At 58.6% G+C, this 23260-nt stretch overlaps 6 protein-coding genes across 6 annotated transcripts; 3 read left to right on the top strand and 3 right to left on the bottom strand.

The window, feature by feature from the left end:
• Positions 1-5837: 5837 nt before the first annotated feature.
• Positions 5838-9710, top strand: BUB1 (protein kinase; the record flags this gene model as incomplete). The annotated part of the gene is made up of 3 exons (XM_066778352.1): positions 5838-6797; positions 6917-7415; positions 7462-9710. 3 exons carry the CDS (start codon positions 5838-5840, stop codon positions 9708-9710), a joined length of 3708 nt encoding a protein of 1235 aa, XP_066630789.1.
• A 714-nt stretch (positions 9711-10424) lies between these two features.
• Positions 10425-11747, top strand: SLS55_006922 (uncharacterized protein; the record flags this gene model as incomplete). Its single annotated transcript, XM_066778351.1, has 1 exon — positions 10425-11747. The coding sequence occupies one exon, from the start codon at positions 10425-10427 to the stop codon at positions 11745-11747; it is 1323 nt and encodes a 440-aa protein (XP_066630788.1).
• Positions 11748-13421: 1674 nt separating this feature from the next.
• RPN12 (regulatory particle non-ATPase) lies at positions 13422-14341 on the top strand (the record flags this gene model as incomplete). The annotated part of the gene is made up of 2 exons (XM_066778350.1): positions 13422-13970; positions 14063-14341. The coding sequence occupies 2 exons, from the start codon at positions 13422-13424 to the stop codon at positions 14339-14341; spliced, it is 828 nt and encodes a 275-aa protein (XP_066630787.1).
• A 1008-nt stretch (positions 14342-15349) lies between these two features.
• On the bottom strand, positions 15350-16223 carry MRPL19 (mitochondrial 54S ribosomal protein uL11m; the record flags this gene model as incomplete). Its single annotated transcript, XM_066778349.1, has 2 exons — positions 15350-15763; positions 16095-16223. 2 exons carry the CDS (start codon positions 16221-16223, stop codon positions 15350-15352), a joined length of 543 nt encoding a protein of 180 aa, XP_066630786.1.
• Positions 16224-17379: 1156 nt separating this feature from the next.
• SLS55_006919 (uncharacterized protein) lies at positions 17380-18881 on the bottom strand (the record flags this gene model as incomplete). Its single annotated transcript, XM_066778348.1, has 3 exons — positions 17380-17643; positions 17731-18493; positions 18544-18881. The coding sequence occupies 3 exons, from the start codon at positions 18879-18881 to the stop codon at positions 17380-17382; spliced, it is 1365 nt and encodes a 454-aa protein (XP_066630785.1).
• A 1578-nt stretch (positions 18882-20459) lies between these two features.
• On the bottom strand, positions 20460-22224 carry SLS55_006918 (uncharacterized protein; the record flags this gene model as incomplete). The annotated part of the gene is made up of 4 exons (XM_066778347.1): positions 20460-20527; positions 20644-21199; positions 21253-21815; positions 22047-22224. The coding sequence occupies 4 exons, from the start codon at positions 22222-22224 to the stop codon at positions 20460-20462; spliced, it is 1365 nt and encodes a 454-aa protein (XP_066630784.1).
• Between the last annotated feature and the right edge of the window lie 1036 nt (positions 22225-23260).

The following is a 23260-nucleotide window of genomic DNA, read 5'->3' as shown; positions in this document are numbered from 1 at the left end:
TGTCACGTAAGCTCAGCCGAGGGTGGCAGTCGGCTCATCATTGTGCTGGCGGCCTCCGTATCTCCGGCCATACCATATCAGCTGCTCGGGGAATCCTGGATCGTCGTCAAAACAACGCCGAACATTTGACTACGTGCAACGTGGACGTCACCAAAAATAAACCAACGATTGCGCGGAATGGATGGCAACGGGGATATGAACCACAGTGAAAGAATACACTAAACGCAGATTGTGATGTAGTCCTCAAGGTAGCCTGGAGCCAAGCCGTTGCTAGCGCATCTCGTTTGGTGACGTCGAGAATGCTTCGTTGTCGATGAAGAAGGGCGTGCGGCGCGCTCATTCCGCATTCTTTAGGCACAGGTCGCAAGGCGTGCCTTCGCTATTCATGTGCCGTGCAACGGGAAAGGCGATTGAGCTGACAGAAGATTGGAAACTCATGTTCGATCCACAAAAATCAAGCCAGGATGGTGTGAATCGCCGTGTGCTAGGATGGCTGTTGAGTCGTTACAAACGCAGTACGTCAACGATCAACCTAGTGTCCGTCGTAGCAGCTCCTCACGTGCTATACCGGAGGCTGCGGCTAGAGCACCCTCGGGTGCACTTGAGTGATCATCCGGCGTCATCGAGATCCTAGCCTGGTGGCCACATGCGCACCCGTCCGCCCTGCCGCACTGCCCAGTCCGCCTTCTGAAGAAGATGGCCTCTGGACGGATATGGTTTGCGCAGAAGACATGCCGTCGCCTGACAGGGCTGCATAGCCCCAACGAGTTCCTGCGTGGTCGGCAAGGCCATCCCATGGGAAGCAGATGTGGTTCCTGCGCGCTGACCACCCTATGCCTGCGTTTCAGGCGACAGTGAATTGAACGCACGGCTATCGTACCATGCGTTGCATGATTCTGGGACTAGAAAGCGATGGATGACGAAGAAAAAGGACGACGGAGGGATGATAGAGCCACGGCTTGCAGCCACGGAAGCGAGAAGGAAGCCGAGGGAAACTTACTCGAGGGAACGGCTGGCCGGGAGGCGTCGTGCCCGCTCGACATCAGCCGCTTCTTATTTTATCGCACCAAGCCCCCTAACGCCATCGAAGATTGATCGCTGCGAATTGAGACGGCTGGGAGATCTTGATGCATGCCACTGCCGGGGCGGGGGACAGCTGAGACACGGTAGCTCCGCTTCTCCTCACAACATGCCAACCCACGGACAACGTGCATCACCACGTAGGGCCCTGTCGGACGCCGCATGAGGGGAGGCTGGCGGGCTCGGGGACGTGATCGGATGCAGTGCAGGAAGCAGAGTGATAGCTGCACGACCACGACGAAGCAGCGACCACGTATGTATGCATGGCACGATGCTGTGCCAACGGCGCGGGCGATGGAAGCAGAGCGATTGGGCAGCGCCCGAGTCTTTGCAGATGCCAGCGGCCAACTCTGGGAGTGTCCGTGCCTCCCGTCGAGGATCTCCGGCCTGGACGGCGTGCGCTCCATGTCCGCCTGATCGGCGGCCGCGTCGCGCGCTTTGACGGCGCGCGAGGCTGGGCGGGCGAAACACTACAACGCCAGGCCTTGCATAGAGCCCAACGGCCGCGCAGGAGACAATCAGCCTGCGCACCCGCCTGAGCACCACCCCTTCCCAGCGCTGTTTCCCGGGGCGAGCCGGTCGCGACGCAACACGGGCGATTGGAGCAGCGCCCGTCCGTTGAGGCCGAATGACCCACCAAAACGCGTCGACGCGTCCGTCGCGCGTCAGAACGCTAACTGTGTCGGGCTGGGCATGTCACAGCGGCCGGGGTGGGTGGAGGCCTCCGCGCTGTGCTGCGGTGCGCGGGCAGCCAATCGCCGCGAAGAGCGTCTGGCAGGACAGCCTGCGCCGCGAGGGCTGTTGATAGGCGCGCATGGCGTGGCCGTCGTCCTTCGTCGGGTGCCGCGCAGACAGACCGCCGTTTTCGGTTCCTGCTTCTGGCGGCGGCTGCGACGCTGTTGCTGCCATGAGGCTGCGTGCTGCGACGGCTGCTGCTACGTCGGCGGCGGCTGGGCCGGTGCGGGCTCGGCTGGCATTGCGCTTCCAATATTCAGGGTCTGCTGGCCTGCTGGTGGAGTTCGAATCGGTGTGAAGCTTTCCTGTAAGCGGTGTTCGAATCGGTGTGAAGCCTTCCTGTAAGCCGTGCCATGAGCCAGGGTGGCGCTATTGTGATGTTAGCGCGGACGGCAGCCGCCAGGCGCATCGCCGCTTCCACATCTTGCCCGTCGCATCGACCCTCGCCCGCCTCACCACCTCTCCGCTTTGTCGCTACATCGCTCGCCTTCCCCCCCAGTCCGCCGCCCACCACCCTCTCCCGGCCATGCGCATTTCGCCGTGACAAGCGCCTACTCAGCGACCTTCGCCAGTAGCAACCACCCGCCTGCTCATCGCTGCGCAGCCGGTCGCCCGCCTATTTGCGCCTCCCACGACGACGTCCCTCCGCCCAGCCACCGCTCCGTCGCCTGGTTTCCTTCTATCGCACACGCCCACCCGCGATCTACCTTGCCGTATCTCCACTTTTTATTTGGCGGAACAACTCGAGTTGCTCCAGCGACACTGCGCGCGCTGCTGTCGCATCCACACTCATTACCACCACACTCGCTCCACCGCCTTTCCTCGTTGATCCCCTTCCCGGGCACGACTCGCGACACCCAGGCAGGTCGAGAGACGCGTGCGCCACGTATCCGCGACAGCTAAGGAGGGCTCCAGTCACCAAACACCAAATCAAAACATTGCGCCTGGCCGGACGACAGCGTGATTAGATTCTCGCGCGAGCACAGAGGCATCCCGATCAGCTTCGCTAGCGAACAACAAGACTCTCCAAGCTTTCTGGGCTTCGATTGGCCGTCACCGTGTCGTTGGAATTCATCCTGCAAGGAGGCCGATAACAGATACCACACGTGCTCTCTCTGTTTGGTGGACGACAATCAAGGGATAAACACAATCTCCGACACTTGATTCCTTACCGGTCATCTTATATATCGCCGATCAAAATGCCTCCCGTACGGCCTCATCTCTCAGTTACGTTGCCGAAGAACTTCACCTTCCACTACACGGACGGCGAACAACCACGGACACCGGAACCCGAGTGCGCCGAAGAACCAACAGAACCACCTCAACTCCCTCGCCAAGCCTACCGGGTCAGACGCCGCAGGCGTGCTTTGCCAACGTACGCGCCTACCAACTTCTCGCACGCGTCGAAAGACTTGCCTATCCCAACAATTGAAGCTCCCGAGCCTGGATTCGACACGCCTTACGCACCTTACTCAGATACGCCCTCTGAACCTGATCGAGGCTATCTTGCTCCAACCCCTCACGCATTCCGCCTATTCTCTCCACCCAAGACCCCAGTGGCCCAGACAGGGATGGAGGGGATCAGCACTGGACATTTCCACCCCGATGCGGACATTGAAAGCCAGGCCGGGAGCATCAGCCGCCCGTCGTCTGCGTGTTCCGGTATTTCCGACTCCTCTGTCTCCTCCCGTGGCAGCACGGATTCGTATGGCGGCAGCTGCACAAGCCCCGAGAGTGACAACTCAGACCCATTTGTCTTTCCGGAGCCCAAGCCCAGCCAGTTTCCTCCCTCATCGCCTCTGCAGGCGTACAACACCGAGCGACCCGCAAAGCGTATCAGGACTCGCAAAGACATTGTTTGGACCAAAGCAATGGATGACCATCTTTGGCTGACTTACATGATGTGTCTACAAGACCCCACCGTCACGCCATTCAAGATGCTGCCTGGAACTGTTCCTCCTCTGGGTATCTGCACCAAGGTTGCACGACAAGCCAAGAAGACATGGAGAGGTGCTGTGGCTGCGAAGCAAAATACCCCGTACGCGAGGAATGGACGTAGTGGCAGCAACACACCTACAACCCATGACATTCCGAAACCCGGAATCAAATGGCCTCGTTCAGAAGCAGCTGCACGTGGAAGACTCCGCAAGCTCAGCAAGCGTCAGCCCATGTTAGCCGCTCATTATCAGCGGCTCCTAAAAACCCGGACACCATCCCCGTTCCCATCATCTTCCCCACGCTCTCAGCCAAGCTCAGGAACTGCCCCAATGACCTCACCCTTTGAGCCTGCCCAGCCCGCGGATTGGAACAGTGCGTCGGATTCATTCTCTACTCGCGACATGAATGTTTCATTGACCACGAGTACCTCTGCCATGATGCAGATGGGGAACCCCCTTCATGCACTGGCAGCTGATGAACCTCAGCAAGCTCCGGATGACGAATGGTTTGGACAGCAGAATGCTCGCTCTAATGCCCACCAAAAGAGCCAATCACTCCAGTCAATCACTGGTCTCGGAAGCCCTGTGTCTGGACACTCATCTAGTTCTTCTCTTGCTTCTCCGTTTGCTGCCATGCCCCAGAAGCCGCGTCACTATACACAAACCGAGCGGCCTGTTTCCCAGCCTCAACCGATGCTTGACCCTCCTGTCGAACTGCATGCCCCAATCCCCATTACTCGATCGTTCAAACGCAGAGCCCAGCAGTACTTGGAAGACCTACAAAACGCCGAGAATCCGCACGTAGGACAGAACATCCTGCAGGAGTTGTTTGGTGCTCCAGCTGAAATCAGCAACCGCCGTGTGCGGGCCCGTGGCTTCAGCTTGGGCGATATGAATCGTGGTGCGAGGCACCTGTCCGCACTGTTCACGCCTCCGTCATCGTTTGACCAATCAAGTGGGTCGCCGATGAGGGTCGAACAGGAAGATCGGCCGGAATTGGCCCCACAGCCTTCGGCAGACCCAGCGAGACGGTTGGGGTCTCCATTCTGTGGGCGGCCTTCGACCAGCAACATGAACAACACATTCCCCCGGATGACGTCGCACCGCCTATTTGAGGAGTCGGCAAGTTTCGAGGAGCGTATTGGCGGCTTAGGGAACTAGCTTGACTACTTTGCATGACTGGCGTTGGACTGCACAAAGAGCGTTGACTTTGCATAGCGATTGCGGCATACGACTCCCGGCGTACGGCGATGGCTATCGGCGGCCACGAGCTGATTCAATTTCGTAGAGGTGCGAGCCTGTGGATGATGTCTTATATGCACATTGAGGGTGCTGCAGGCGCAAGAAGGCGAGCCGAGTTTCCTTAGATTTCTGATGACGACGAAAGCGATGACCTTTCAGGATTCTTTCATTTCTTTAATTCTCTCTAGTTTATTTTCAATTTTTTCCTTTGCGTTCTTGGCGGGGCACTCCTGCGTTTTTGACAAGCAGCAGCATCAGTTGTTTCGCGCATCACAGGAATTGCATATCCCCGGCGCACACCCCGGCTATCCGTCCCCACTCGATACGGCTCTTACTCCCTTCTCATCCTCCTGCTGGCTCGGTTGTTTCAATGCTCTGTTTTTTCCTTGTACGTGACTGCTTTAACGATGCCATGTTTACGACCTATGAAGGCGGGCCATGAGGATGCGTTTCATGCGTTCCTAATAGTCCAAACGAACGCCTGATGAGTTTTCTTGTAGTTAGATCTTGCAAGAAGTCAAGCATCCGTCAATGAATCAAATCCACGGATCTGAATGTGTCGAGCCAAGCGATACATAGAGTGAGAAGCATCCGTGCAGGGGTGACGCGTGGAGGCCAGGTGGCGGCACGTGTTGCGTCGCGACGGCTAGTGGCTTGGCGCTTGTTTACCAACAGTCGCTGCTTCCATTTCTAAACATCTCTGCCCAACACCTTGACGAACCTCCACTAACCACCAGCCCACCACAGCAGAATTACCTGCAGAGCTCCCTTTGAGCCGTCGCCATTTTAGCCTCACCCTCTGCTCTTTCTTTAGTTCCTTTCACGAGATACCCCACCGTCACCATGGCGGCCGACGACCTCATCAACTTCGACGAAATAGAGCCCCACAAGGAAAACATCCAGCGCGTTCAAGGCGGTCGGTCAGCAAGAGCACTCGCAGCTGTTCTATCCCCCAAGAATGTCGACAACGCATTGAAGCCTATCCCTTCAGATCAAGAGAAGATCAACAACGTCAAGCGGCAAGAATTCGAACAAGAGCTCGAGACTATTGACGAGTCCGACGACCCACTCGACGTCTACGACCGCTACGTGAAGTGGACGTTTGACACATATCCCAACCCTACTTCCCAACAATCACAGCTGCTGCCGCTGCTCGAGAGGGCGACCAAAGCGTTCCTCAAATCGCCACACTACAAAAACGACCCGCGTTACCTCAAGCTCTGGCTCAACTATATCAAGCTTTTTTCCGATGAGCCGAGGCAAACCTTCGCCTTCTTGGCTCGCCACAACATTGGCGACGGCCTCGCGCTATTCTACGAGGAGTTCGCAGCATACTTGGAGACGCAGGGACGTTGGAACCAGGCTGAGGAGGTATTCTCAATGGGTGTCGACAAGGAAGCACACCCAAGCGCTCGCCTTCTGCGCAAGTACGGCGAGTTCCAGCAGCGCATGGAGGCGCGCGATCAGGATAACAATGGTCCGTCGAGCCCCGCTCTTCCGGTCGTCAGGGCGGCGCTGGCAGACAAGGGCGATGCTTTCGGCTCTGCTACTGGCTCGCCCAACCCTCAAGGTGGCTCGTCTGGAGCTGCGCCCAAGAAGAAGGCCAAAATGGCCATCTTCGCCGATACGGAGGAGCCCAAGCAGTCTGTCCTGGGAGGTACTGCCAGGAAAGGCGAGTCAATCCAGACAATGGCGGAACGCAAGAAGGAGAACAAGCAGGAAGCTCAAGCTTGGGCGGGACAGAAGTTGAACGGAGGCAAGAGGAACGTGGGTGCGGAGAAGCTGATGATATTCAAGGATCAGGTAAGTTTTCGCACTGCGATGCCTCCCCGCTTATTTCCCCGATTTCTCTTCCGAAATATTTACGAAGACCAGGACTAATTTTGGACGGCGTGCTTTTACGCTCTGTTATGTGTATGCAGTCCTTATCCGAATCTCTTTCTGCCGAGAACAGCGCCATGCGTGAAGCTCAGCAGACCGTGAACATGCGAACGGGAAAGATCGAACGTGTCTTCGTGAACCTAGAAGCTGTGTACCCGAATGCAGACGACCCGATGGCTGCGGAGTTTTGTTTCGAGGAGCTCCGAGCGAGACACAGAGGATGGATGCAGTACGACTGGAAAGCGATCAACCGCCAAGACGCGGAGAAGCGGAAGCAAGAACGGGCTAGAAAGGAGCAGAAGGCGAGGAACGTACTGAAACCGAAAGATCCGCAGCAGTCCCCGATGAAGGATCCAGCTGCCATGCTGGCCAAGAGTCTGCAGCAGAGCGTCGCGCTTAACGACGTCAACGATGAGAATGCGCCACCGTCACAAGAGGAAATCCAGAGGGCCAAGATGTTGAAGAAGCAGCGCAAGGAGGAGCGTGCAAATAGGACGAGGAAAATCAAGGTTATGGAAGTTCAAAACGAGACGCAGACCAGTAAGTTGAGCTTTGCACTGGTCAGAGTGCTTTATGCTGATATTAGCAGTACGCGCAAATCTTGGCTCTCCAACGGGTCATAAACCCGTCAGAAGAAAGAAGATCGCGGAGCCCACGATGACGATCAACACCAAAGAAGCCATGGATGAGATTTACGGCATCTTCAATCAGCCTCTCAAGGAAACAAAAGAGTCTGACGAGGAAGAAAGCGAGGAAGAAAGCGATGACGATGATACCTACACCAGCGGGGGAGAGAGTACTTGCACTGGTAGGATGTCCGGCACAGAGAGTGAGTACGGGGACGAGACGACTCAAGGAGACTTCACGGTCAAGAGTGCGATGGACGATGACGACGATACCAATGCCAGCCGTGCGAGCGCATGGTCAGAGTTCACGGAGAGCAGGCATGTGCCAAGAGACGAGGAGTCGGAAGCAAGTGGGTCAGAAGAAGGTGAGAGCGAGGACGAAGCGGATGGAGGATATACAACAGAAGTCCATAACGACGAAGGGTATGGAGGCTCACAGGAACCAGAGGATCTCCACACGCCGACTTCTCCTGAACATAAGCCCGCTACTTTGCCAACCCGCTATGTTCCTGTCCCACCAGAGGACGTTGAGGTTCCTAGACGGACTTATCGCGACCAGGTGCAAATGGCTAACAATCGCCTGCCATTCATGACTCCCATCGCTGAAAAGACCGAGTCCTCTATTGGTGCCGCGACAGTGTTGGCAGAACAGAAGGATTTCTTCAACGCAAAGACACCCAGCCGTCAGTCCGGAGGCAAGACACCCACCATCCTGGAGGATGAGACGGAAGACCTGAGCGGATCGTTCAACGAGATTTTGGAAGAAGCCCTGAAAGAGAACGGGGGCAGAATGACGCAACCCGCTCTGCCGAAACCTAAGGATTCGAAGTCTAAGCCCGCCCCCCTAGGTATTTCCAAATCAGCTGTTCTACAAGAGACCAAGGATGTCTTGCCTAAGGGGCCCATCATCCAGGATAAGCAGTGCAATCCCGTAGATGAGCAGATCCGCCAGACGATCTTGGAGAACGTTCACCCTCCGGTTGCGAGTTACGACGGATACCATGCCGATCTTGACCGCTCTTACGGTCGCCACGCGGAGATCAAGAAGTTCACCAAGGCCATCGCCAAAGCGAAGAGTGGTGGTGAAAAGACTGGAAGCAGCTTTGTCGCCCCAACCATCTACTTCGATGGCGGCGACCGGGAATACACAATCAAGCGTCAGCTCGGCGAAGGTGCATTCGCTCCCGTATACCTTGCTGAAAGCAAGACCATCGGAATGGACGTCGATGAAGATGAAGGTCCAGCACAGATGGGCAAGGGCGCATTCGGCGCTGTCACGCGTAAGCCGCTTGAAGCCATCAAGATGGAAGATCCGCCCTCGGCCTGGGAGTTCTACATCATCCGCCAGGCGCACCGCCGTCTGGGCGTGTCCCGGGCCGCCGAGTCCATCATCCACGCCTACGAAATGCGCATGTTCCGCGACGAATGTTATTTGGTTCTCGAGTACCGCGACCAAGGTACTCTCTTGGATCTCGTCAACGTCGCCCGCGCCGAGATCACCACGGGCGGCGCTGGCGTCATGGACGAGCAGCTCGCTATGTTCTTCTCGATTGAACTGCTACGCACGGTCGAGGCGCTGCACGCCAAGGGCATCATCCACGGCGACCTCAAGGCAGACAACGTCCTCGCCCGGCTGGACACGCCGCTCCCGGACGGGCAGTGGTCATCGCAGTACAGCGCCGACGGGTCGGGCGGATGGTCGCGCAAGGGCATCTCGCTCATCGACCTCGGGCGTGGCATCGACATGCGGGCGTTCAAGCCGGACGTGCAGTTCGTCGCCGACTGGAAGACGACGGAGGCCGACTGCGCCGAGATGCGCGAGATGCGGCCATGGACGTTCCAGGTCGACTATCACGGGCTCGCGGCCACGATCCACTCGCTGCTGTTTGGCAAATACATCGAGACGGTGGCGGAGCGGGGCGCGGTGCTGGGAGCGGGCGCGACCAAGACGTACCGACTGCGGGAAAACTTCAAGAGGTACTGGCAGACGGAGCTGTGGGGCGAGCTGTTCGACCTGCTGCTCAACCCGACCAAGTGGGTGGAGCAGGAGGAGGGTCAGAGGTTGCCGGTGCTCAGGGGGATGAAGAGGTGTAGGGAAGGGATGGAGAAATGGCTGGAGGCTAACTGCGAGAGGGGAGTGGGATTGAAGGGACTGGTGAGAAGAATGGAGGAGAGAGTCGGCGGGAAGAAGGGGAGGCAGAGTTACTAACTGATAACGAGTGGAGGGGATGACTCGTGTATCTATCAATCTGGGCATGGCTCCGGCGCATGGGGTTGGATGGCGGTATACCAATTGGAGTTTTGGAGAGGTTTTTGGCGTTTTCCAGAATCGAAGCTTGAGTTCCATCTCGTTTTCCCATGCTACTATTATCAACTTCCTCTTCCAGCAGCTGGCGGCGCCGAAGATGATCCGCACAGGATCCCCGCCGCGGGGCACAACGCACGGCCCCGGCGCCCTCCGCGGCGATACGACGACGACGTAACGTACATAAGGCAATGCCGCTGCCACCGCTCCCAATGGCCAGTGACGGCCGTACTCTGCAACACGGGGTGCAGCTGCAGGTGAAACAGCGTCTACAATACTCGCGGTAAGAGCTGCCCGCCGCCCGCTGCCCGTCGCCTTTCGCTGCTGCGGCGAGCTGCCCCCCATGGCGCACATGCAAGCTGACCTGGGCGGTAAACAAACGCAGCAATCTCAGGCCACCTTGTTCAACCTAGTTATACGGAGTCCTAGAAAACGGAGCACACACCCACGCTCCACTTCACCCACACCCGTCTCCTTTTCTTCCATTCCCCCGCTGCTCCACATTCCCTCACCTAAACCCCTCCAATCTCGACACCCAGCAGCAATTACCACCACTTCCACCTCACCACTCGCCGCTCCTGCTTGAAACAAACACAACTTACGGAGACAACGCCAACCATGGACGCCTGGCTCCCGCAAGAAGTGATCCGCCGCAAGCGCGACGGCCTCGCCCTCAGCACGACCGACATCCAGCGTTTCGTCGCGGGCATCACATCCAAGACGCTCTCCGAGGGCCAGATCGCCGCCTTCGCCATGGCCGTGTACATGAAGGGCATGACGCTGGAGGAGCGCATCGCCTTCACGTCGGCGGTGCGCGACTCGGGGCAGGTGCTGTCGTGGCCGAAGGAGCTGGTGCCGGGGCCCGTCGTCGACAAGCACAGCACGGGCGGCGTGGGCGACTTCATCTCGCTGCCGCTGGCGCCGCTGCTGGCGGCGACGGGCTGCTACGTGCCGATGATCAGCGGCCGCGGCCTGGGCCACACGGGCGGCACGCTGGACAAGCTCGAGAGCATCCCGGGCTACGTGGCGACGCCGGCGCCCGACGTTTTCCGGCGCGTCACGGCCGACGTCGGGTGCTGCATCATCGGGCAGACGGCGGACCTCGCGCCCGCGGACAAGACGCTGTACGGCATCCGCGACGTGACGGCGACGGTCGAGAGCGTCGACCTCATCACGGCCAGCATCCTGGGCAAGAAGCTGGCGGCGGGCCTGGACGTGCTGGTCATGGACGTCAAGACGGGCAGCGGCGCCTTCATGGCCACGACGGAGCGGGCGCGCGAGCTGGCGGCCAGCATCGTCGCCGTGGCCAACGGCGCGGGCACGCGCACGCGCGCCCTCATCACCGACATGAGCGCGCCGCTCGCCCGCAGCGCCGGCAACGCCGTCGAGGTCGAGGAGGCCGTCGCGCTGCTCAAGGGCGACGTGCGCAGCGCCCGCCTGTGGGAAGTCACCCTCGCCCTCGCCGAGGAGACGCTGGTCGAGGCGCGCATCGCGGCGTCGCGCGACGAGGCCCGCGCGCAGCTGCTCCGCGCGTGGGAGAGCGGCGAGGCCGCCGCCCGCTTCGGCCGCATGGTCGAGGCCCTGGGCGGGCCCAAGGGCTTCATGGACGCCCCCGAGAAGCACCTGCCGCGGGCGCCCGTCGTGAAGCAGGTCTTCGCGGACAAGGAGGGCGTCGTCGAGGACGTCGACACCCGCTCCGTCGGGCTGGCCGTCGTCGCGCTGGGGGGCGGCAGGCGCCGCCCGCAGGACGACGTCGATCCCGCCGTGGGCTTCACGGGGCTGGCGTTCCCCGGCGAGAGGGCGGACGCGACGCACGCGATCGGCGTCGTGCACGCGCGGGATGAGCGGCAGGCGGAGGACGCGGCGACGGCGTTGAAGGCGGCGTATAGGATCGGGGCGGCGGCGAAGGAGGAGAGGGAGGCGGTGCTTATGAGATTGTAGGTTTGGTTGGTGGTGGACTGGATGACGGTGACGGTGACGGCGCCGGCGGTGGAACGGACTCGTGGTTGGTTTTCGATAAAAAAGAATATGGGCGATATATTTTCTGCTTGGATCGAAGTAGAGCAGAGCACCCTGCATCGGTGGATGAAATGATATCTTTTGTAGACCAAGGGATTTGCTTCTAGATATCTACTACAGTTGGAGCTAGCTCCCTTTGCGCCTCTGACGGATGCTTGCAGGAGCGCGTTACTGGTTCTTTCTCTGGAGGAACCTATACACCAGGTCTGAGCTGGTGCTCGCAAGCATTCCTGCGGGGTTCCTGCGGACGGCCTCGCTCGTTGTTGAGTGAAGTTTACTCTCCACTGTGTAGATTCCTATGGATATATGCTGTTCAGGTCACCGAAAGTTGTGTACAAGCCCAATAGGCCAGTGGATATCCAAGAGATTTCGGACTAGGGGCTTACGTGAGGGGGAGAAAGACGAGAACGGAGGTCAAATAGAAGCATCGTGGTGTAACCATCAATTCCCCGATTGGAAATGGAAGATGGGTTACCATTTCCAACGGCTTCCACGGCACTTGCATGCGGCATCGTGGCGGAAATAGTCGATAGCTGGGCGGCCTGTGATAAGTAGACATGTGGGACGTGACGGTTTTGTGGGGACGGTTGCACATGGGAATGGCGGCAGAATGCCTGATCGAGCAGGCACAGCAGATTACATAAGACTTCAGCCCTTGATGTCCTCGGACGGATGCTCTTCTTCCTTTGTGAGTAGCTGATGTGGATCCGGACGTTCACGGTACATGCAGGCACCAGATCCAACAACCTACGTAAGCATGTGTGGCGCGATGTTTTTGGCAAGGCAGATGCTGGAAGGCCCATTTCTTTTGCGGCCAACCGTAGACAGCGGCTGCAGGCTAGGAGGGGTTGCACATGCAAGTGCGCCGCTTCCGTAGCTGTTGCGGCGTCGGATACATCGAATGAGCTAGGCGCTGCAGGCGCGGTGGTGAGATCAAAACGGCTCCAAGTTTGCTGGCGAGATAGCGCGGATCCGGCTGGGTTAGCTGCGGCAACGATATGCGGCCGTGTAACTATCCAGAAACGAAACACGACCAGCCACTTCCAGGCGTGCGCGCGTGCTACTTGAAGAGCGTGGTCATCTGGCTCGTCGCCTCGCGCGGCCCGGCCCCCATGTGCGTGGTTCCATTGCTCTGCTGCTCCGTGTCAGCCGCTGGCTTTATAGAGCCCTCTTTGCGGGCTGTTTGACTTGCACACAGCTCTGCACCCGCCCAGCATGAACCGTCCCTACTTCAGCTTCCCGCGCGCGTTTGAGCAGCCCGTGTGTGCGGGCTGGGACCGCAGCTTCGCCGTGCCTGACGTATCACCCCGGCTAAAGCCCGGCGCCAGATCGCCCCAAGCTCCGAGCGCAGCGCCAGCACCCGGAGCTCACCAGCACCAGCACCACCACCGCCAACGCCGTCCCCAACTTCCACCGGACCATCAGCCACCGCCCAAGCCCGCGACACCCGCTGCTCCATCTCCATCCCAGTCCCAGCATCCATCCGCCGCCTCCGCATCATCCCAATCCTCGCCACCGCCCGCTGCACGCCCGCCGCAGCCTGAACCCTCGTCCTCAGCAGCACCTCAACCCCAACCGCCCTCCTCCACAACCACCATGGCAGACAAGGAGCTCCAGACCATAACGCAGCAGCTGCAGACCGCCCTGCGCAGCAACCCCTCGTCGGCGACGCCGCTCCTCTCGCGCGCCAAGGTGACGCTGCTCAAGCACAACGCGCTGCTGCCCTCGCCCTCGACGCCGCCCCAACACCTGCTGGCCGCGCGCGAGATCCTCGAGCTGGGCGCCCTGCTCAGCATCAAGCAGCAGGACCCGGATGGCTTCACCCGCTACTTCCACTCGCTGCAGCCCTTCTACCAGCTGCCCGAGCGCCTGCTGCCCACCCGCGGCAGCGGCGCCAGCAAGATCACCGGCCTGTACCTGCTGCTGCTGCTGAGCCAGGGCGACTACGCCGGCTTCCACACCCTGCTCGAGAGCCTCGAGGTGTCGCAGAGCGCCGCCGGCTCCGCGTCGAGCCTGGAGGACGACCAGTTCATCCAGTACCCCGTCCGGCTGGAGCAGGCGTTGATGGAGGGCAGCTACGACCGTGTCTGGGGCGAGACCAAGAGCGAGCGGGTGCCGAGCGAAGAGTTCAGCGTCTTCTCGAACGTAAGCAATCCTCCCCCTTCCTTCGACGCCTTACCGGACAAAGGCGTACTCTTGTAGCTTTTGATGTGCGAGCTGACTTTTTCGTCTTGCAGGTCCTCGTCGCCACCATCCGCAATGAGATCGCCTCCTGCAGCGAAAAGGCCTACCCCTCCATCCCCATCACCGACGCCAAGTCCCTCCTCTTCCTCGACAGCGAGGGCGCCGTCATCGAGTTCGCCAAGAGCCGTGGCTGGTTCGGCAAGGACGGCCGCATCTACTTCCCCCAGCAGGAGCAGGAAACCTTGAGCCAAGAGAAGGACGTCATGCAGCTGAGCGGCCAAGTCATCCAAAACACGCTTGGATACGCGAGGGAGCTGGAGACGATTGTCTGAGTGTTTTTGCCTGTTTTGGTGTTGCCCCCCATCATCACACAAAACCAATCGTACGTACTTTTGGGAGGGAGAGCGGCAAGAAAGAAGGAATGCCATTGTGGGGATGGAGATGAGGTTCATTGCATGGTTGAGAAGGGCAGAATGCCATGGCTCATTTAGCTATGTAGGATGAGAGAGACTACGAGATGAAGGAAGTATTCCGGATACATTTTGAGAAAATCCGATCATGATGGATGGGCGCGGGTGTCCTTTTTTTTTTTTCTTTCTCTCTGGAACGGTATGACGTTTTTCAACTCATCTTATAGACCTAAGTGACGTGCTTTAATGTATCACCAGCAGAGGAAAAGAAAAGATAAATGCATGTGCGCGGAGGCGCTATGATTGCATCTGCCCTTTCATCTCTCCCCAGGAGTGGAACTTCAATTGCGAGATGAATATACATGGTATTGGTATTCTTACAAATGTTGCAACTTGTGCAATGTCCTGCCGCCGTTGTTTCTGACGGGGGGAATATCTTGAAGACTTGATAAGAACAATCCCCCCCCCCCCCCCCCCCCCTCTTGAGTGGTGTAGCAAAACCAAAGCCTTCCACCGTGGACCCATTCTCTACCGCGATATAATATTCTGAAGCGCTTTGAAATGGCCTACTCTCAGCACTTCTTTTGTCTCTCTCCACCAGCAAGCAAGCCCGAGCCGGCTGCTTGCCAGATATCTACCATCACCACAGCTGTCCCATCCTCAACCAAACCGGCGGTGGTGGTAGTGGTGGGAGCAATCTCCTCCTCCTCCTCCTCCTCCTTCTCTAGTAGAGCCTCTCTCAGTCGGCCCATCCATCCATCCATCCCTCCCTCTCACCCTAGCAATGCAATTCCCCCCCCCCCCCCCCCCCCCCCCCCAAATCCCCCCTCCCCTTCCAGAGAACCGAACTGTTCTGCCGCTCCATCATCTCTCCGCGAAAAAGAAAAAGAAAAAGAAAAAAAATAGGGGAGGAGACAAAAAAGCCCGCCACTACGGCACAACAACAACACCCATGCTGCCAGCCTGCGCAACGACACTCTTGACAAGCCCCTCGAGATCCAAGCCGGACAGGCGACTCTCGGCGTGCTTGATGCGGGCGATCTCGTAGACGTGCTTGAGGGAGACGGAGCCGACGGTGCCGGTGGCCGAGTTGCCGCGCACCTCGGTGTTCTTGCCCGAGCCGGCGCGGCCGGCGGCGCCCTCGGCGTTGGCGCGCGGGCCCGCCGTGTTGCCCGCGCCGCGCGGGCGGTTGCCCTTGCCCGGCTTGACGCCCGCCGCCGCCATGAGCAGTGCTGCCGTCGGCGGCGTGCGCAGCTCGAAGTGGAACGAGCGGTCCGGCCGGACGGTGACGCGCGCGGGGATGGGCGTGCCCGGGTTGTAGTGAGCGGTGCGGGCGTTGAATTCCTGTAAGTGGGTGGGGTTAGGGTTGCGGGTGAGGTGAGGTGTGGATTGGATGGAGCGGGAAAGGGAAAGGGAAAGGAAAAAAGACGGTGGGAACACAACACCCCCGAGGTTCCCCTTCTGACCGGCTTACAACGCGAGAACAATCGAAAGAGAGAATGGAGAGGAAGAGACCGCGGACGCCGGCAGAGAGAGAGGCGCGCTCCCCCTCCTCCTCCTCTGCACGCCAACCCGAAAACACCTTCCCTCCTCCTCCTCTGCACGCCAACCCGAAAACACCTTCCCTACTCACACCTGCACGCACAGTCTCCTCTTCACACAACACAACACGTACCTTGCAGAAATCCATACTCTTCACACCCTTACTTCCCAGCGCCGGACCCACGGGCGGCGACGGGCTGGCCTGGCCCGCGCCCACGATCAGCTTGACGATCTGGTCCTTCTGTATCGCCTTCTTCGCCATTGTGTGCTCTGTCGTGTCGTGTCGTGTCGTTGTGCCGTGTGTTCGGAAATCTTTCTCTTTTAGGGGAAGAACACCCTCCTTCGTTGCGCTCCGGCTCGGTGTCGCGCGAATTCGCGGTTTCGATATATGGTTGTTGGGGCTTCTACGCCGCCGCTGCTGCTGCTGCTGCGGGAGTGCGGGTGTGGGGCGGAGATGGCCGTGGGAGGAAGGCAATTGATGCACTGGCACCAAAGGTGATGGAGAGGCTCCGGGTGTGGTGGCTTGAGCAAGCAGCGTCGAGGGTGGGTGAGTGGTGTGGTTCGCGGGCGGGAAAATGTTCGGGGAAGTAGAGAAAGCTTGCGGCGATCTTCCGCGGCCGGTGGTGGTGCCGCCGTGCGGCATGGGCAAGGGCAAAAGCTGCGCGGTTGGTCTGTGAGCGTTGCCGTACATACTACTAGCATCCACCATCATTTCTGCTGCAATGCGAAAGAAGTACCCAACTCTTGTATGGAAAGACGGGCAACAAACCCTACATAGCTGACCCTGACAAATTCACATGAGCACAAGCAAACCCAGTGGGAGGGAAAAAGAAAAAAAAAAAGCCTTCGAAATCGTCCACCTACAGACCGGGCTCCTTGATTTGCAAGACCGACTTGATGAAGCAATCTCTATCCTACATCATAGTAGTAGTAGTAGTGGTGGTGGTATTAATTCCATTCCCCACCATCGTCCCGGTTTTGATCCCTAACGTCTTCACCTCCCCTTTTCACTGGCTTGTCTGATCTCTCCCCCTTGCCTTTCTCTCATCCTGTTTCCCCTCCCTCCCTTCTTGAGCATTGTGGTAGCCGCACAGCTAACTTTTGCAAGCCGGGTCCATGTGTCGCACGCGCAACGTACTCTTTTAGCTTTTGAACAACAGGCGAGACGACGAGAGGATTCTCTCTCTCAACCCAATCCTGCCAATGAAGACAACGATCCCAGCAGCGGAACAATGACGCCACCCTGCGTGCACCGGACTTCCGATGCAGGGCTCTGATGGCGGCGCATGAGAAGCGCGAATGGCGTGAAGTCCGTCAAACGAAGAAAAAGGCCGAAGTTTTTGGAAAGGAAGAAAACAAAACACCAGCGCCAAAATGAGGTCTTGTGAGAGAAGGCGTGATCCGTATTCCCCCACTCTTCAAGGGTTGCCCTGCAGCGATAACGCACCACCGGCCTGCGCGATCTTGAGCTGGTACTCTCTCAGATCCGCCCAGTTTTTCAGCTCCGCCTCCTCGTCCTCGGGCGCATCCTGGTTCTGCGGGTTTGTGGGCCTCGCGCGGTCGAGCCTCACCAGGATCTCGAGGAAGTGGTGGAGGTACTGCTCTGCCTGCAGAGCCACGCTGCTCTTGCGGTCCTGCGGCTCGTTGAGCAGCGTCGACACGATCTGCCGAACCTTGTGTGTCTGTGAAGAAAACAGGAACCAAGTCTCAGTGTCAATTGCGCAACGGAGGGGTGCAATAATCGCTCCGGGCTCGTCTTGCACACTTACAAAACTGTCCGCATTCGGCTCCATATGAATTTGGCTGATGCTTTGCAGCACCCGCAGCAAGTCCTTGACGATCTTGTCCTTCTCCGTCGTCATCTCGTGATCGAGCGCGTCGTAGTTTGGACTGGACTCTTGCAGCATCGAGTCAAGACCAGCCGCCCCAACAGCAGGCGAGCTCTGCTCCTGGTTCTGCGCCTTGGTGTGGTTGTTGATATCGCGCATGTTAAAGTATCTCTCCGTGATGTATGACCGCGTCGCCAGTTGGCTGAGGTAGATGTTCGCCTTTTGGATTTCGTACTGCGTCTTGCGCTTCTCCTCAGGGCTTTGTTCCGAGCCGTTCAACGCCAAGAGCATGAGTGGTTCTCTTCCCTGCATCTCTTGGCCTGGCGCAAACAGGTTCGGCGCCTGGTTCTCCTGCGCCCCTTCCAGCCAGACTGACAACTCCGACGGCAGCTCGTCAAGGACACGCTTGGAATTCCGCAGACTCTGATCAAGAACCTTGCTTTGCCTCTCCCAGTCGAAGACCTCGTTGATACCGTACGTGAGCTCTGTTGTCGCGAGCGTCGTGTATGACTGGTACACCTTCACGTTGGCATTGAAGCCAACGAGCTCCGGGACGACGCCGTGCGGCTGGGCCTCGATGTGATTGGGGTAGATGTAGAGGTCGTCGACCTCCATGGGCAGCGGGGGGTAGGGCTTTCCGGGAGTTTCCGGCAGAATCACGAGTTCGTCGTGGATGGAGCCGGATTGCGCCATCGAGCTTGAACTGGGTCAATCAAAATATCTTCTTTGTACGCACACGGATCGGCCACTTACCGCCAGCTGACGAACGTAGTCCAAAAGATCCTCCTTCCCATCTCGAGCGTGATGTAGTCCGGACCAAGCTGCGGAATGCCATCTCGGGATGCATCACCGTTTGCACTGCTTTGCGGCCTGTAAAACTCGGATTTCCCATCATGCAAGCCCAGTGCCCTTATGATAGCCAGCGCCTCAGCGAAATAGAGGCGTGCTGGCCTCCAACGGAAGATGTAGGCGTGCGAAAGGCCGAGAAGGTAGCTGGTTGCCGCATCATACACGGTCAGATCATCCCGCTCAAGCAGAGCAGGCCCTCTCGCTGCAGCGCATACTTGCTGACACCGGGCAATGAGGCTCATGTGATTGGGAAAGAGGCTTTGTCGGCCCTGCGCTTTCAGCACCAGACGAGGTTTCCGGGGGAAGGACGAAACAAGCGCTGCTATCATTGACGCCAACAATGCCAGAAACGGACGGTTGTTGTAGTCTTCCCTTCTTCTGAAAGACTCGCGGAAGCTCGGTTCGTGGGGGAAGGGGCAGAGCGGGTGGATGTAGGTGAAATAGTCGTTGATGAAGTGCTCAATGGTGTCCAAAGGAGCAATGGACTCCGCAGACAGGGGCGGGTGAGTTGACAGCGCAGCCAGGGCATGCGCCGCATTGGTCGGAGACGACGGCGAGGCTGGAGACATGTTATTCGGAGAGCCCTCAAGGCGGCGCTTCTTGATGGCCTCGGCATGGCGGTTCGGGGGACCTCGCCGGCGGCTTGGACGGTCGAAAGTGCAGGGAATATCGAGCGCGGCGCAAGCGCGACACGGCGGACCAGACTCGTCACATTTGACCTTCCGTATGCTGCAGGAGTCGCAGGCTTTCCGTAGCCGGTTCGCCTTCTGCTGCTGGCCGTCAGGGCCAACGCTCGCTACGCCTTGGGGTGGGGGAGGCGGCGGCATGGACATGGGGTGATGTTGCTGGTCGACATGCACACCATTACCCGGGTACCCGCCATCGTGAGGCGGGCCCTGGCTCTGGTTCGGGTCGGTGAAGCTCGGCTCGATCTTCGCGTACAACGATTGGCTTGTTGACGGGCTGAAGTTGAAGCCTTCGGTCGGCTGGGGTTGGCCTTGGGCGGCGGCCTCGATCAGCTGTGCGCTGGCGGCGGCGGGGTAGATGGGCGCATAGTGCTGCTGATCGGCGGTAGGCGGCGGTGGATACTGCGACATGGCGACAGCGTGGCGGCAGCGTCAGGAGCAAAGGTTGGGGGAGCGATCGAGATAGAGCTGTGCTCTGCGGATGGATCGGGTGAGCTTGGGCGGGTGTGTGGCAGCACACGACGCTGCACGCGAGCGTCAATTGAGGCACCGGGGCGCGAGAAGAGACGGCCGGGGGCATACCTTTTGTACAATTGCCGGGACACGGTAGGCCGTGTGCTGTGGGGACGCGGGTTCAGAAATTTAGCAGTCAAGCTGCAGTCACAGACGGGGAGGTGCCGTGCAGGCGAGCGCGTCGGGGAGGGCGGTGAGAATGGGTGTCGAGCGCGTGCGTCCGGGGGGCTACAGGAAGGACATGGCGAATTGCGCTCGCGACAGGTGATGTTGGTGGTGATCGGGGCAGAGCTATGCGGATGCGGATGGAGAGCGTCAGGTCTGCGGCCGGCTTAGTAAGGCATGCGCCGCTCGAGTCAGGCTACGGTTTAGGCTGCTCGCACTGCGTCACTGGCGCAGATCCCGAGCTCCAGCGCGCCCACTCCACCATGTCCAGCGTGCGTGAAGAATCTCTAGCATTCCGCGTATCCTACAAAGTCCGTCGCTTATCCAAGTTGCTCCAGAACTCCGGATCTCGGCCCACCTGCTGCCTGCCTGCCGCCCGTAAAAACCCCGCGCCGCACGCACATGGAAGAGACAGCCGCCGTTTCCCCATCAGCCACCAGCCACATCCGCAAAGCCTCACAGGTATTTCTTCGGCGCGCTGTCCCGGCGCCGCTTGTACACCAAGTAGCCGCCAAACATCAGAACTTGCGCGATGACAATCAAGAAAACAAATGTCCACATCTGGGGCGCGTGCCGAGTCACCGCTGTTCCAAGTGTTAGCAGCCGCCTATCGCGTCGCGCCGAAACCGGGCAGGCTTACCGTCAGAAAACGAATCTTGCAGCCCTGCGTGTGTGTCCTTCAGCGCACTCTGCAGCTTTGTGAGATGGCCGCTGTAGTCCTTTCCTTCCAGATCCTTCTGCACCGCAAGCAACATGCCCTCGATCTTGCCCACCTTGCTCTCGACAGCTCCGACGTGGTCATGGATAGGTCCGTTTTTGTTGAGGCTCATGAGTTCGTTGTGAGTCTGCTCGTGCCTAGTCTTCATTTCTTGGAGAAGGTTGTAAATGTCATCAACGCGCTTGTTGATCCCTTGGACCCGACCATTCAGGTCATTGAACTGGTCCTGCGAGATAGAGCCAGCAGCAGCCTGCTGGGGTGGCTGCTGGGCTTGAACTGGCTGCTGCTGCTGCTGTTGCTGCTGTTGCTGCTGTTGCTGTTGTTGCTGCTGTTGCTGCTGCTGTTGCTGCTGTGCCGGCGGCGGAGGCGGAGCAGCCCCATCCGCAGTAGAGACGGTGAACTTGAAAATCTCAAAGGAATCCGGGTTCTCTGCCGAGGCAGCGGAAACACCGAATTTATAGCCCGCCGGGATGTTCACCTTCGGCAATGCTTAGATATAATTACCGCATTTTCTAGGGGCGCACGACGTACCTTGTTGGTAGAGAAGCATGTTTTGTCATCCACCTCCACCGCGAAGTTATTACCGGTCTGAGTGATTTTCAAGCGCGAGGGGATACCACGATTGCGGAAGGGATACGGGCAGTGGCCAAATGCTAAAGAGTCCACGTTGTGGTGGTCCTTGAAGGACTTCGTGCCGTCGTTCAGGAACCCTCGAATCTCGCCGCCGTGTCCGCCGTACTGGTCGATGCTCAGTACCAACCCATCAAAGGGGCCCGCCGTGTAGAGGCTGCTGACGCCGCCCGCCGGTGTCCCGCCGTTGGTAAGCCAGATCTGCAGGTTTCCGTTGCCTCTGTCCTGGCCCGACGCCCTGAACTCGACGTCGGCCACGAACTCGTTCTTGTCAATTGGGCTTTGTGCCCAAACCTGACCGCGTTTGTTCCCGGGGTATGGCGGAGTCAGGATCACGCGGTCAGAGAGAATCTGCGGGTCGTGGCCCTCGCCGGACACGGTCCAGCCTGGGATGGTGGTGCGGTCCGGCGAGATGGTATCTTTGTGGCCGAAACTGAGGTTGTCAATGATGGATACCGCCTGGGCTGAAGACACAGCGAGTGCCGCCCAAGCCAGGGACTGGAATTGGCGTGATATATGCATGGCGCTATGTATATACAGAAGGTTGCGGTCGAAGTAGGTCGGCCAGCTGCGACAGCGGGCAGCGAACAGGGCCTGGGCGCAGAGGCTGGGTAGGAGCTGCCATGACGTTAGCCTTCTTCCGGGAATGCAGAGCTCGGATCAACGCACTGGGCTCTAGGACGGCGGGGAACGACGCGCGTTGATGGAAGAGACGATGCTGACGATGCTCCAGGCGACGACGGCTGAAATGACCACGTTGCGGACGTCCTTGGCGATTGAGGCAACGGAAGGCGAAACGTCTAGGGTGTGTCGGATTACGAATTCGCCGGGAAAAGCATGCTTGACGGCGATGTCAGAGGTGAAGTCGCCCATTAGGAATCGTGGTCTCCTGTGGCGCCAGCTGTCCTGGTTGGAAGGCTTGCTCCAGCGCGTATCGATAGCTCGCTCCGGGCCGTGCGCCGCTGCCTACCTCTACGCTTGCGGACAGCAGCAACAGCAACCTTCGCAGATAACAGCACCTTCGCTCGGACAAGAAGTCTCTCTCTCCGGGGGCTATGGGTTTCAATTGAGCTTGCGCCAGCTGTCCAGGCACGGCGGTTTTCGAATTCCCGTCGTCATGCATTAGCCCGGGCTCGCTGCAATCCTTGCGTCCCGCCTCCACGTCCGCGGTTGCGGGAGCCACCTGCCCACCCCGCTGATTTGCCGTTGCATGTGCTTAAAGCTCGAAACGGAAAGTCTGCACCTGGTCATCGCAAGCTCCTTTCAAGTTTATATTTCATTCAACGCGCCATTGCTGCTTCATCATAATAGTAGCTACCTGCACGCAAACTCCCTTCCCAACTCCGAGGCCTGGTCGCTTGTCTACGGTTTCCGGCAACGTATTTTACAACCCGATCATTTCCTCCGATACAAGGAATGGTCCGGCGAAGGAATGAAAGCAATCATTTCGAATTTCCAGTAATCTTGTGTGGGGTATTAGAAGTACCGCTCGAGCTTGCTCTACCGCCACCGACCTGCCCTTGTACGTCGGGACTTTGTAAACAGAAGGGAATGTCTCCTCAACATTGGGAGGTAAACGAATCATCTGGCCAAGTGCTTGTGCCTCGCTCCGACTATATACCTCCCCAGAAAGAGACGGATATATCATGGTTCGGATGACGAGGATAAAAGAAAGTAAAGAGCAAGAACAAAGTACGAACTGCCGTCCGAGCGGCACGCAAAAGTCGACGAAATGTGCAGGAGACCTCCGCGCAAGACCGTAACACCACCCCAATAACCCAAAAACGCCCGTGATTTCGCCATTTTTCCATTTCGCCGCCGGATTTCTACGCCCGCTGGCGAGAACCCATCTTGAATCGAAGAGATAGGCGGATATCTCATTCTAGTTCCCCCAAAATCTTTGTTTTCC

Source organism: Diplodia seriata, assembly GCF_021436955.1.
Source record: "Diplodia seriata strain FDS-637 chromosome Unknown scaffold_7, whole genome shotgun sequence".
Taxonomy (NCBI): Eukaryota; Fungi; Ascomycota; class Dothideomycetes; order Botryosphaeriales; family Botryosphaeriaceae; genus Diplodia; species Diplodia seriata.
Note: the sequence above shows the minus strand (reverse complement) of the source record. Positions and strands in the feature narration are given on the sequence as shown.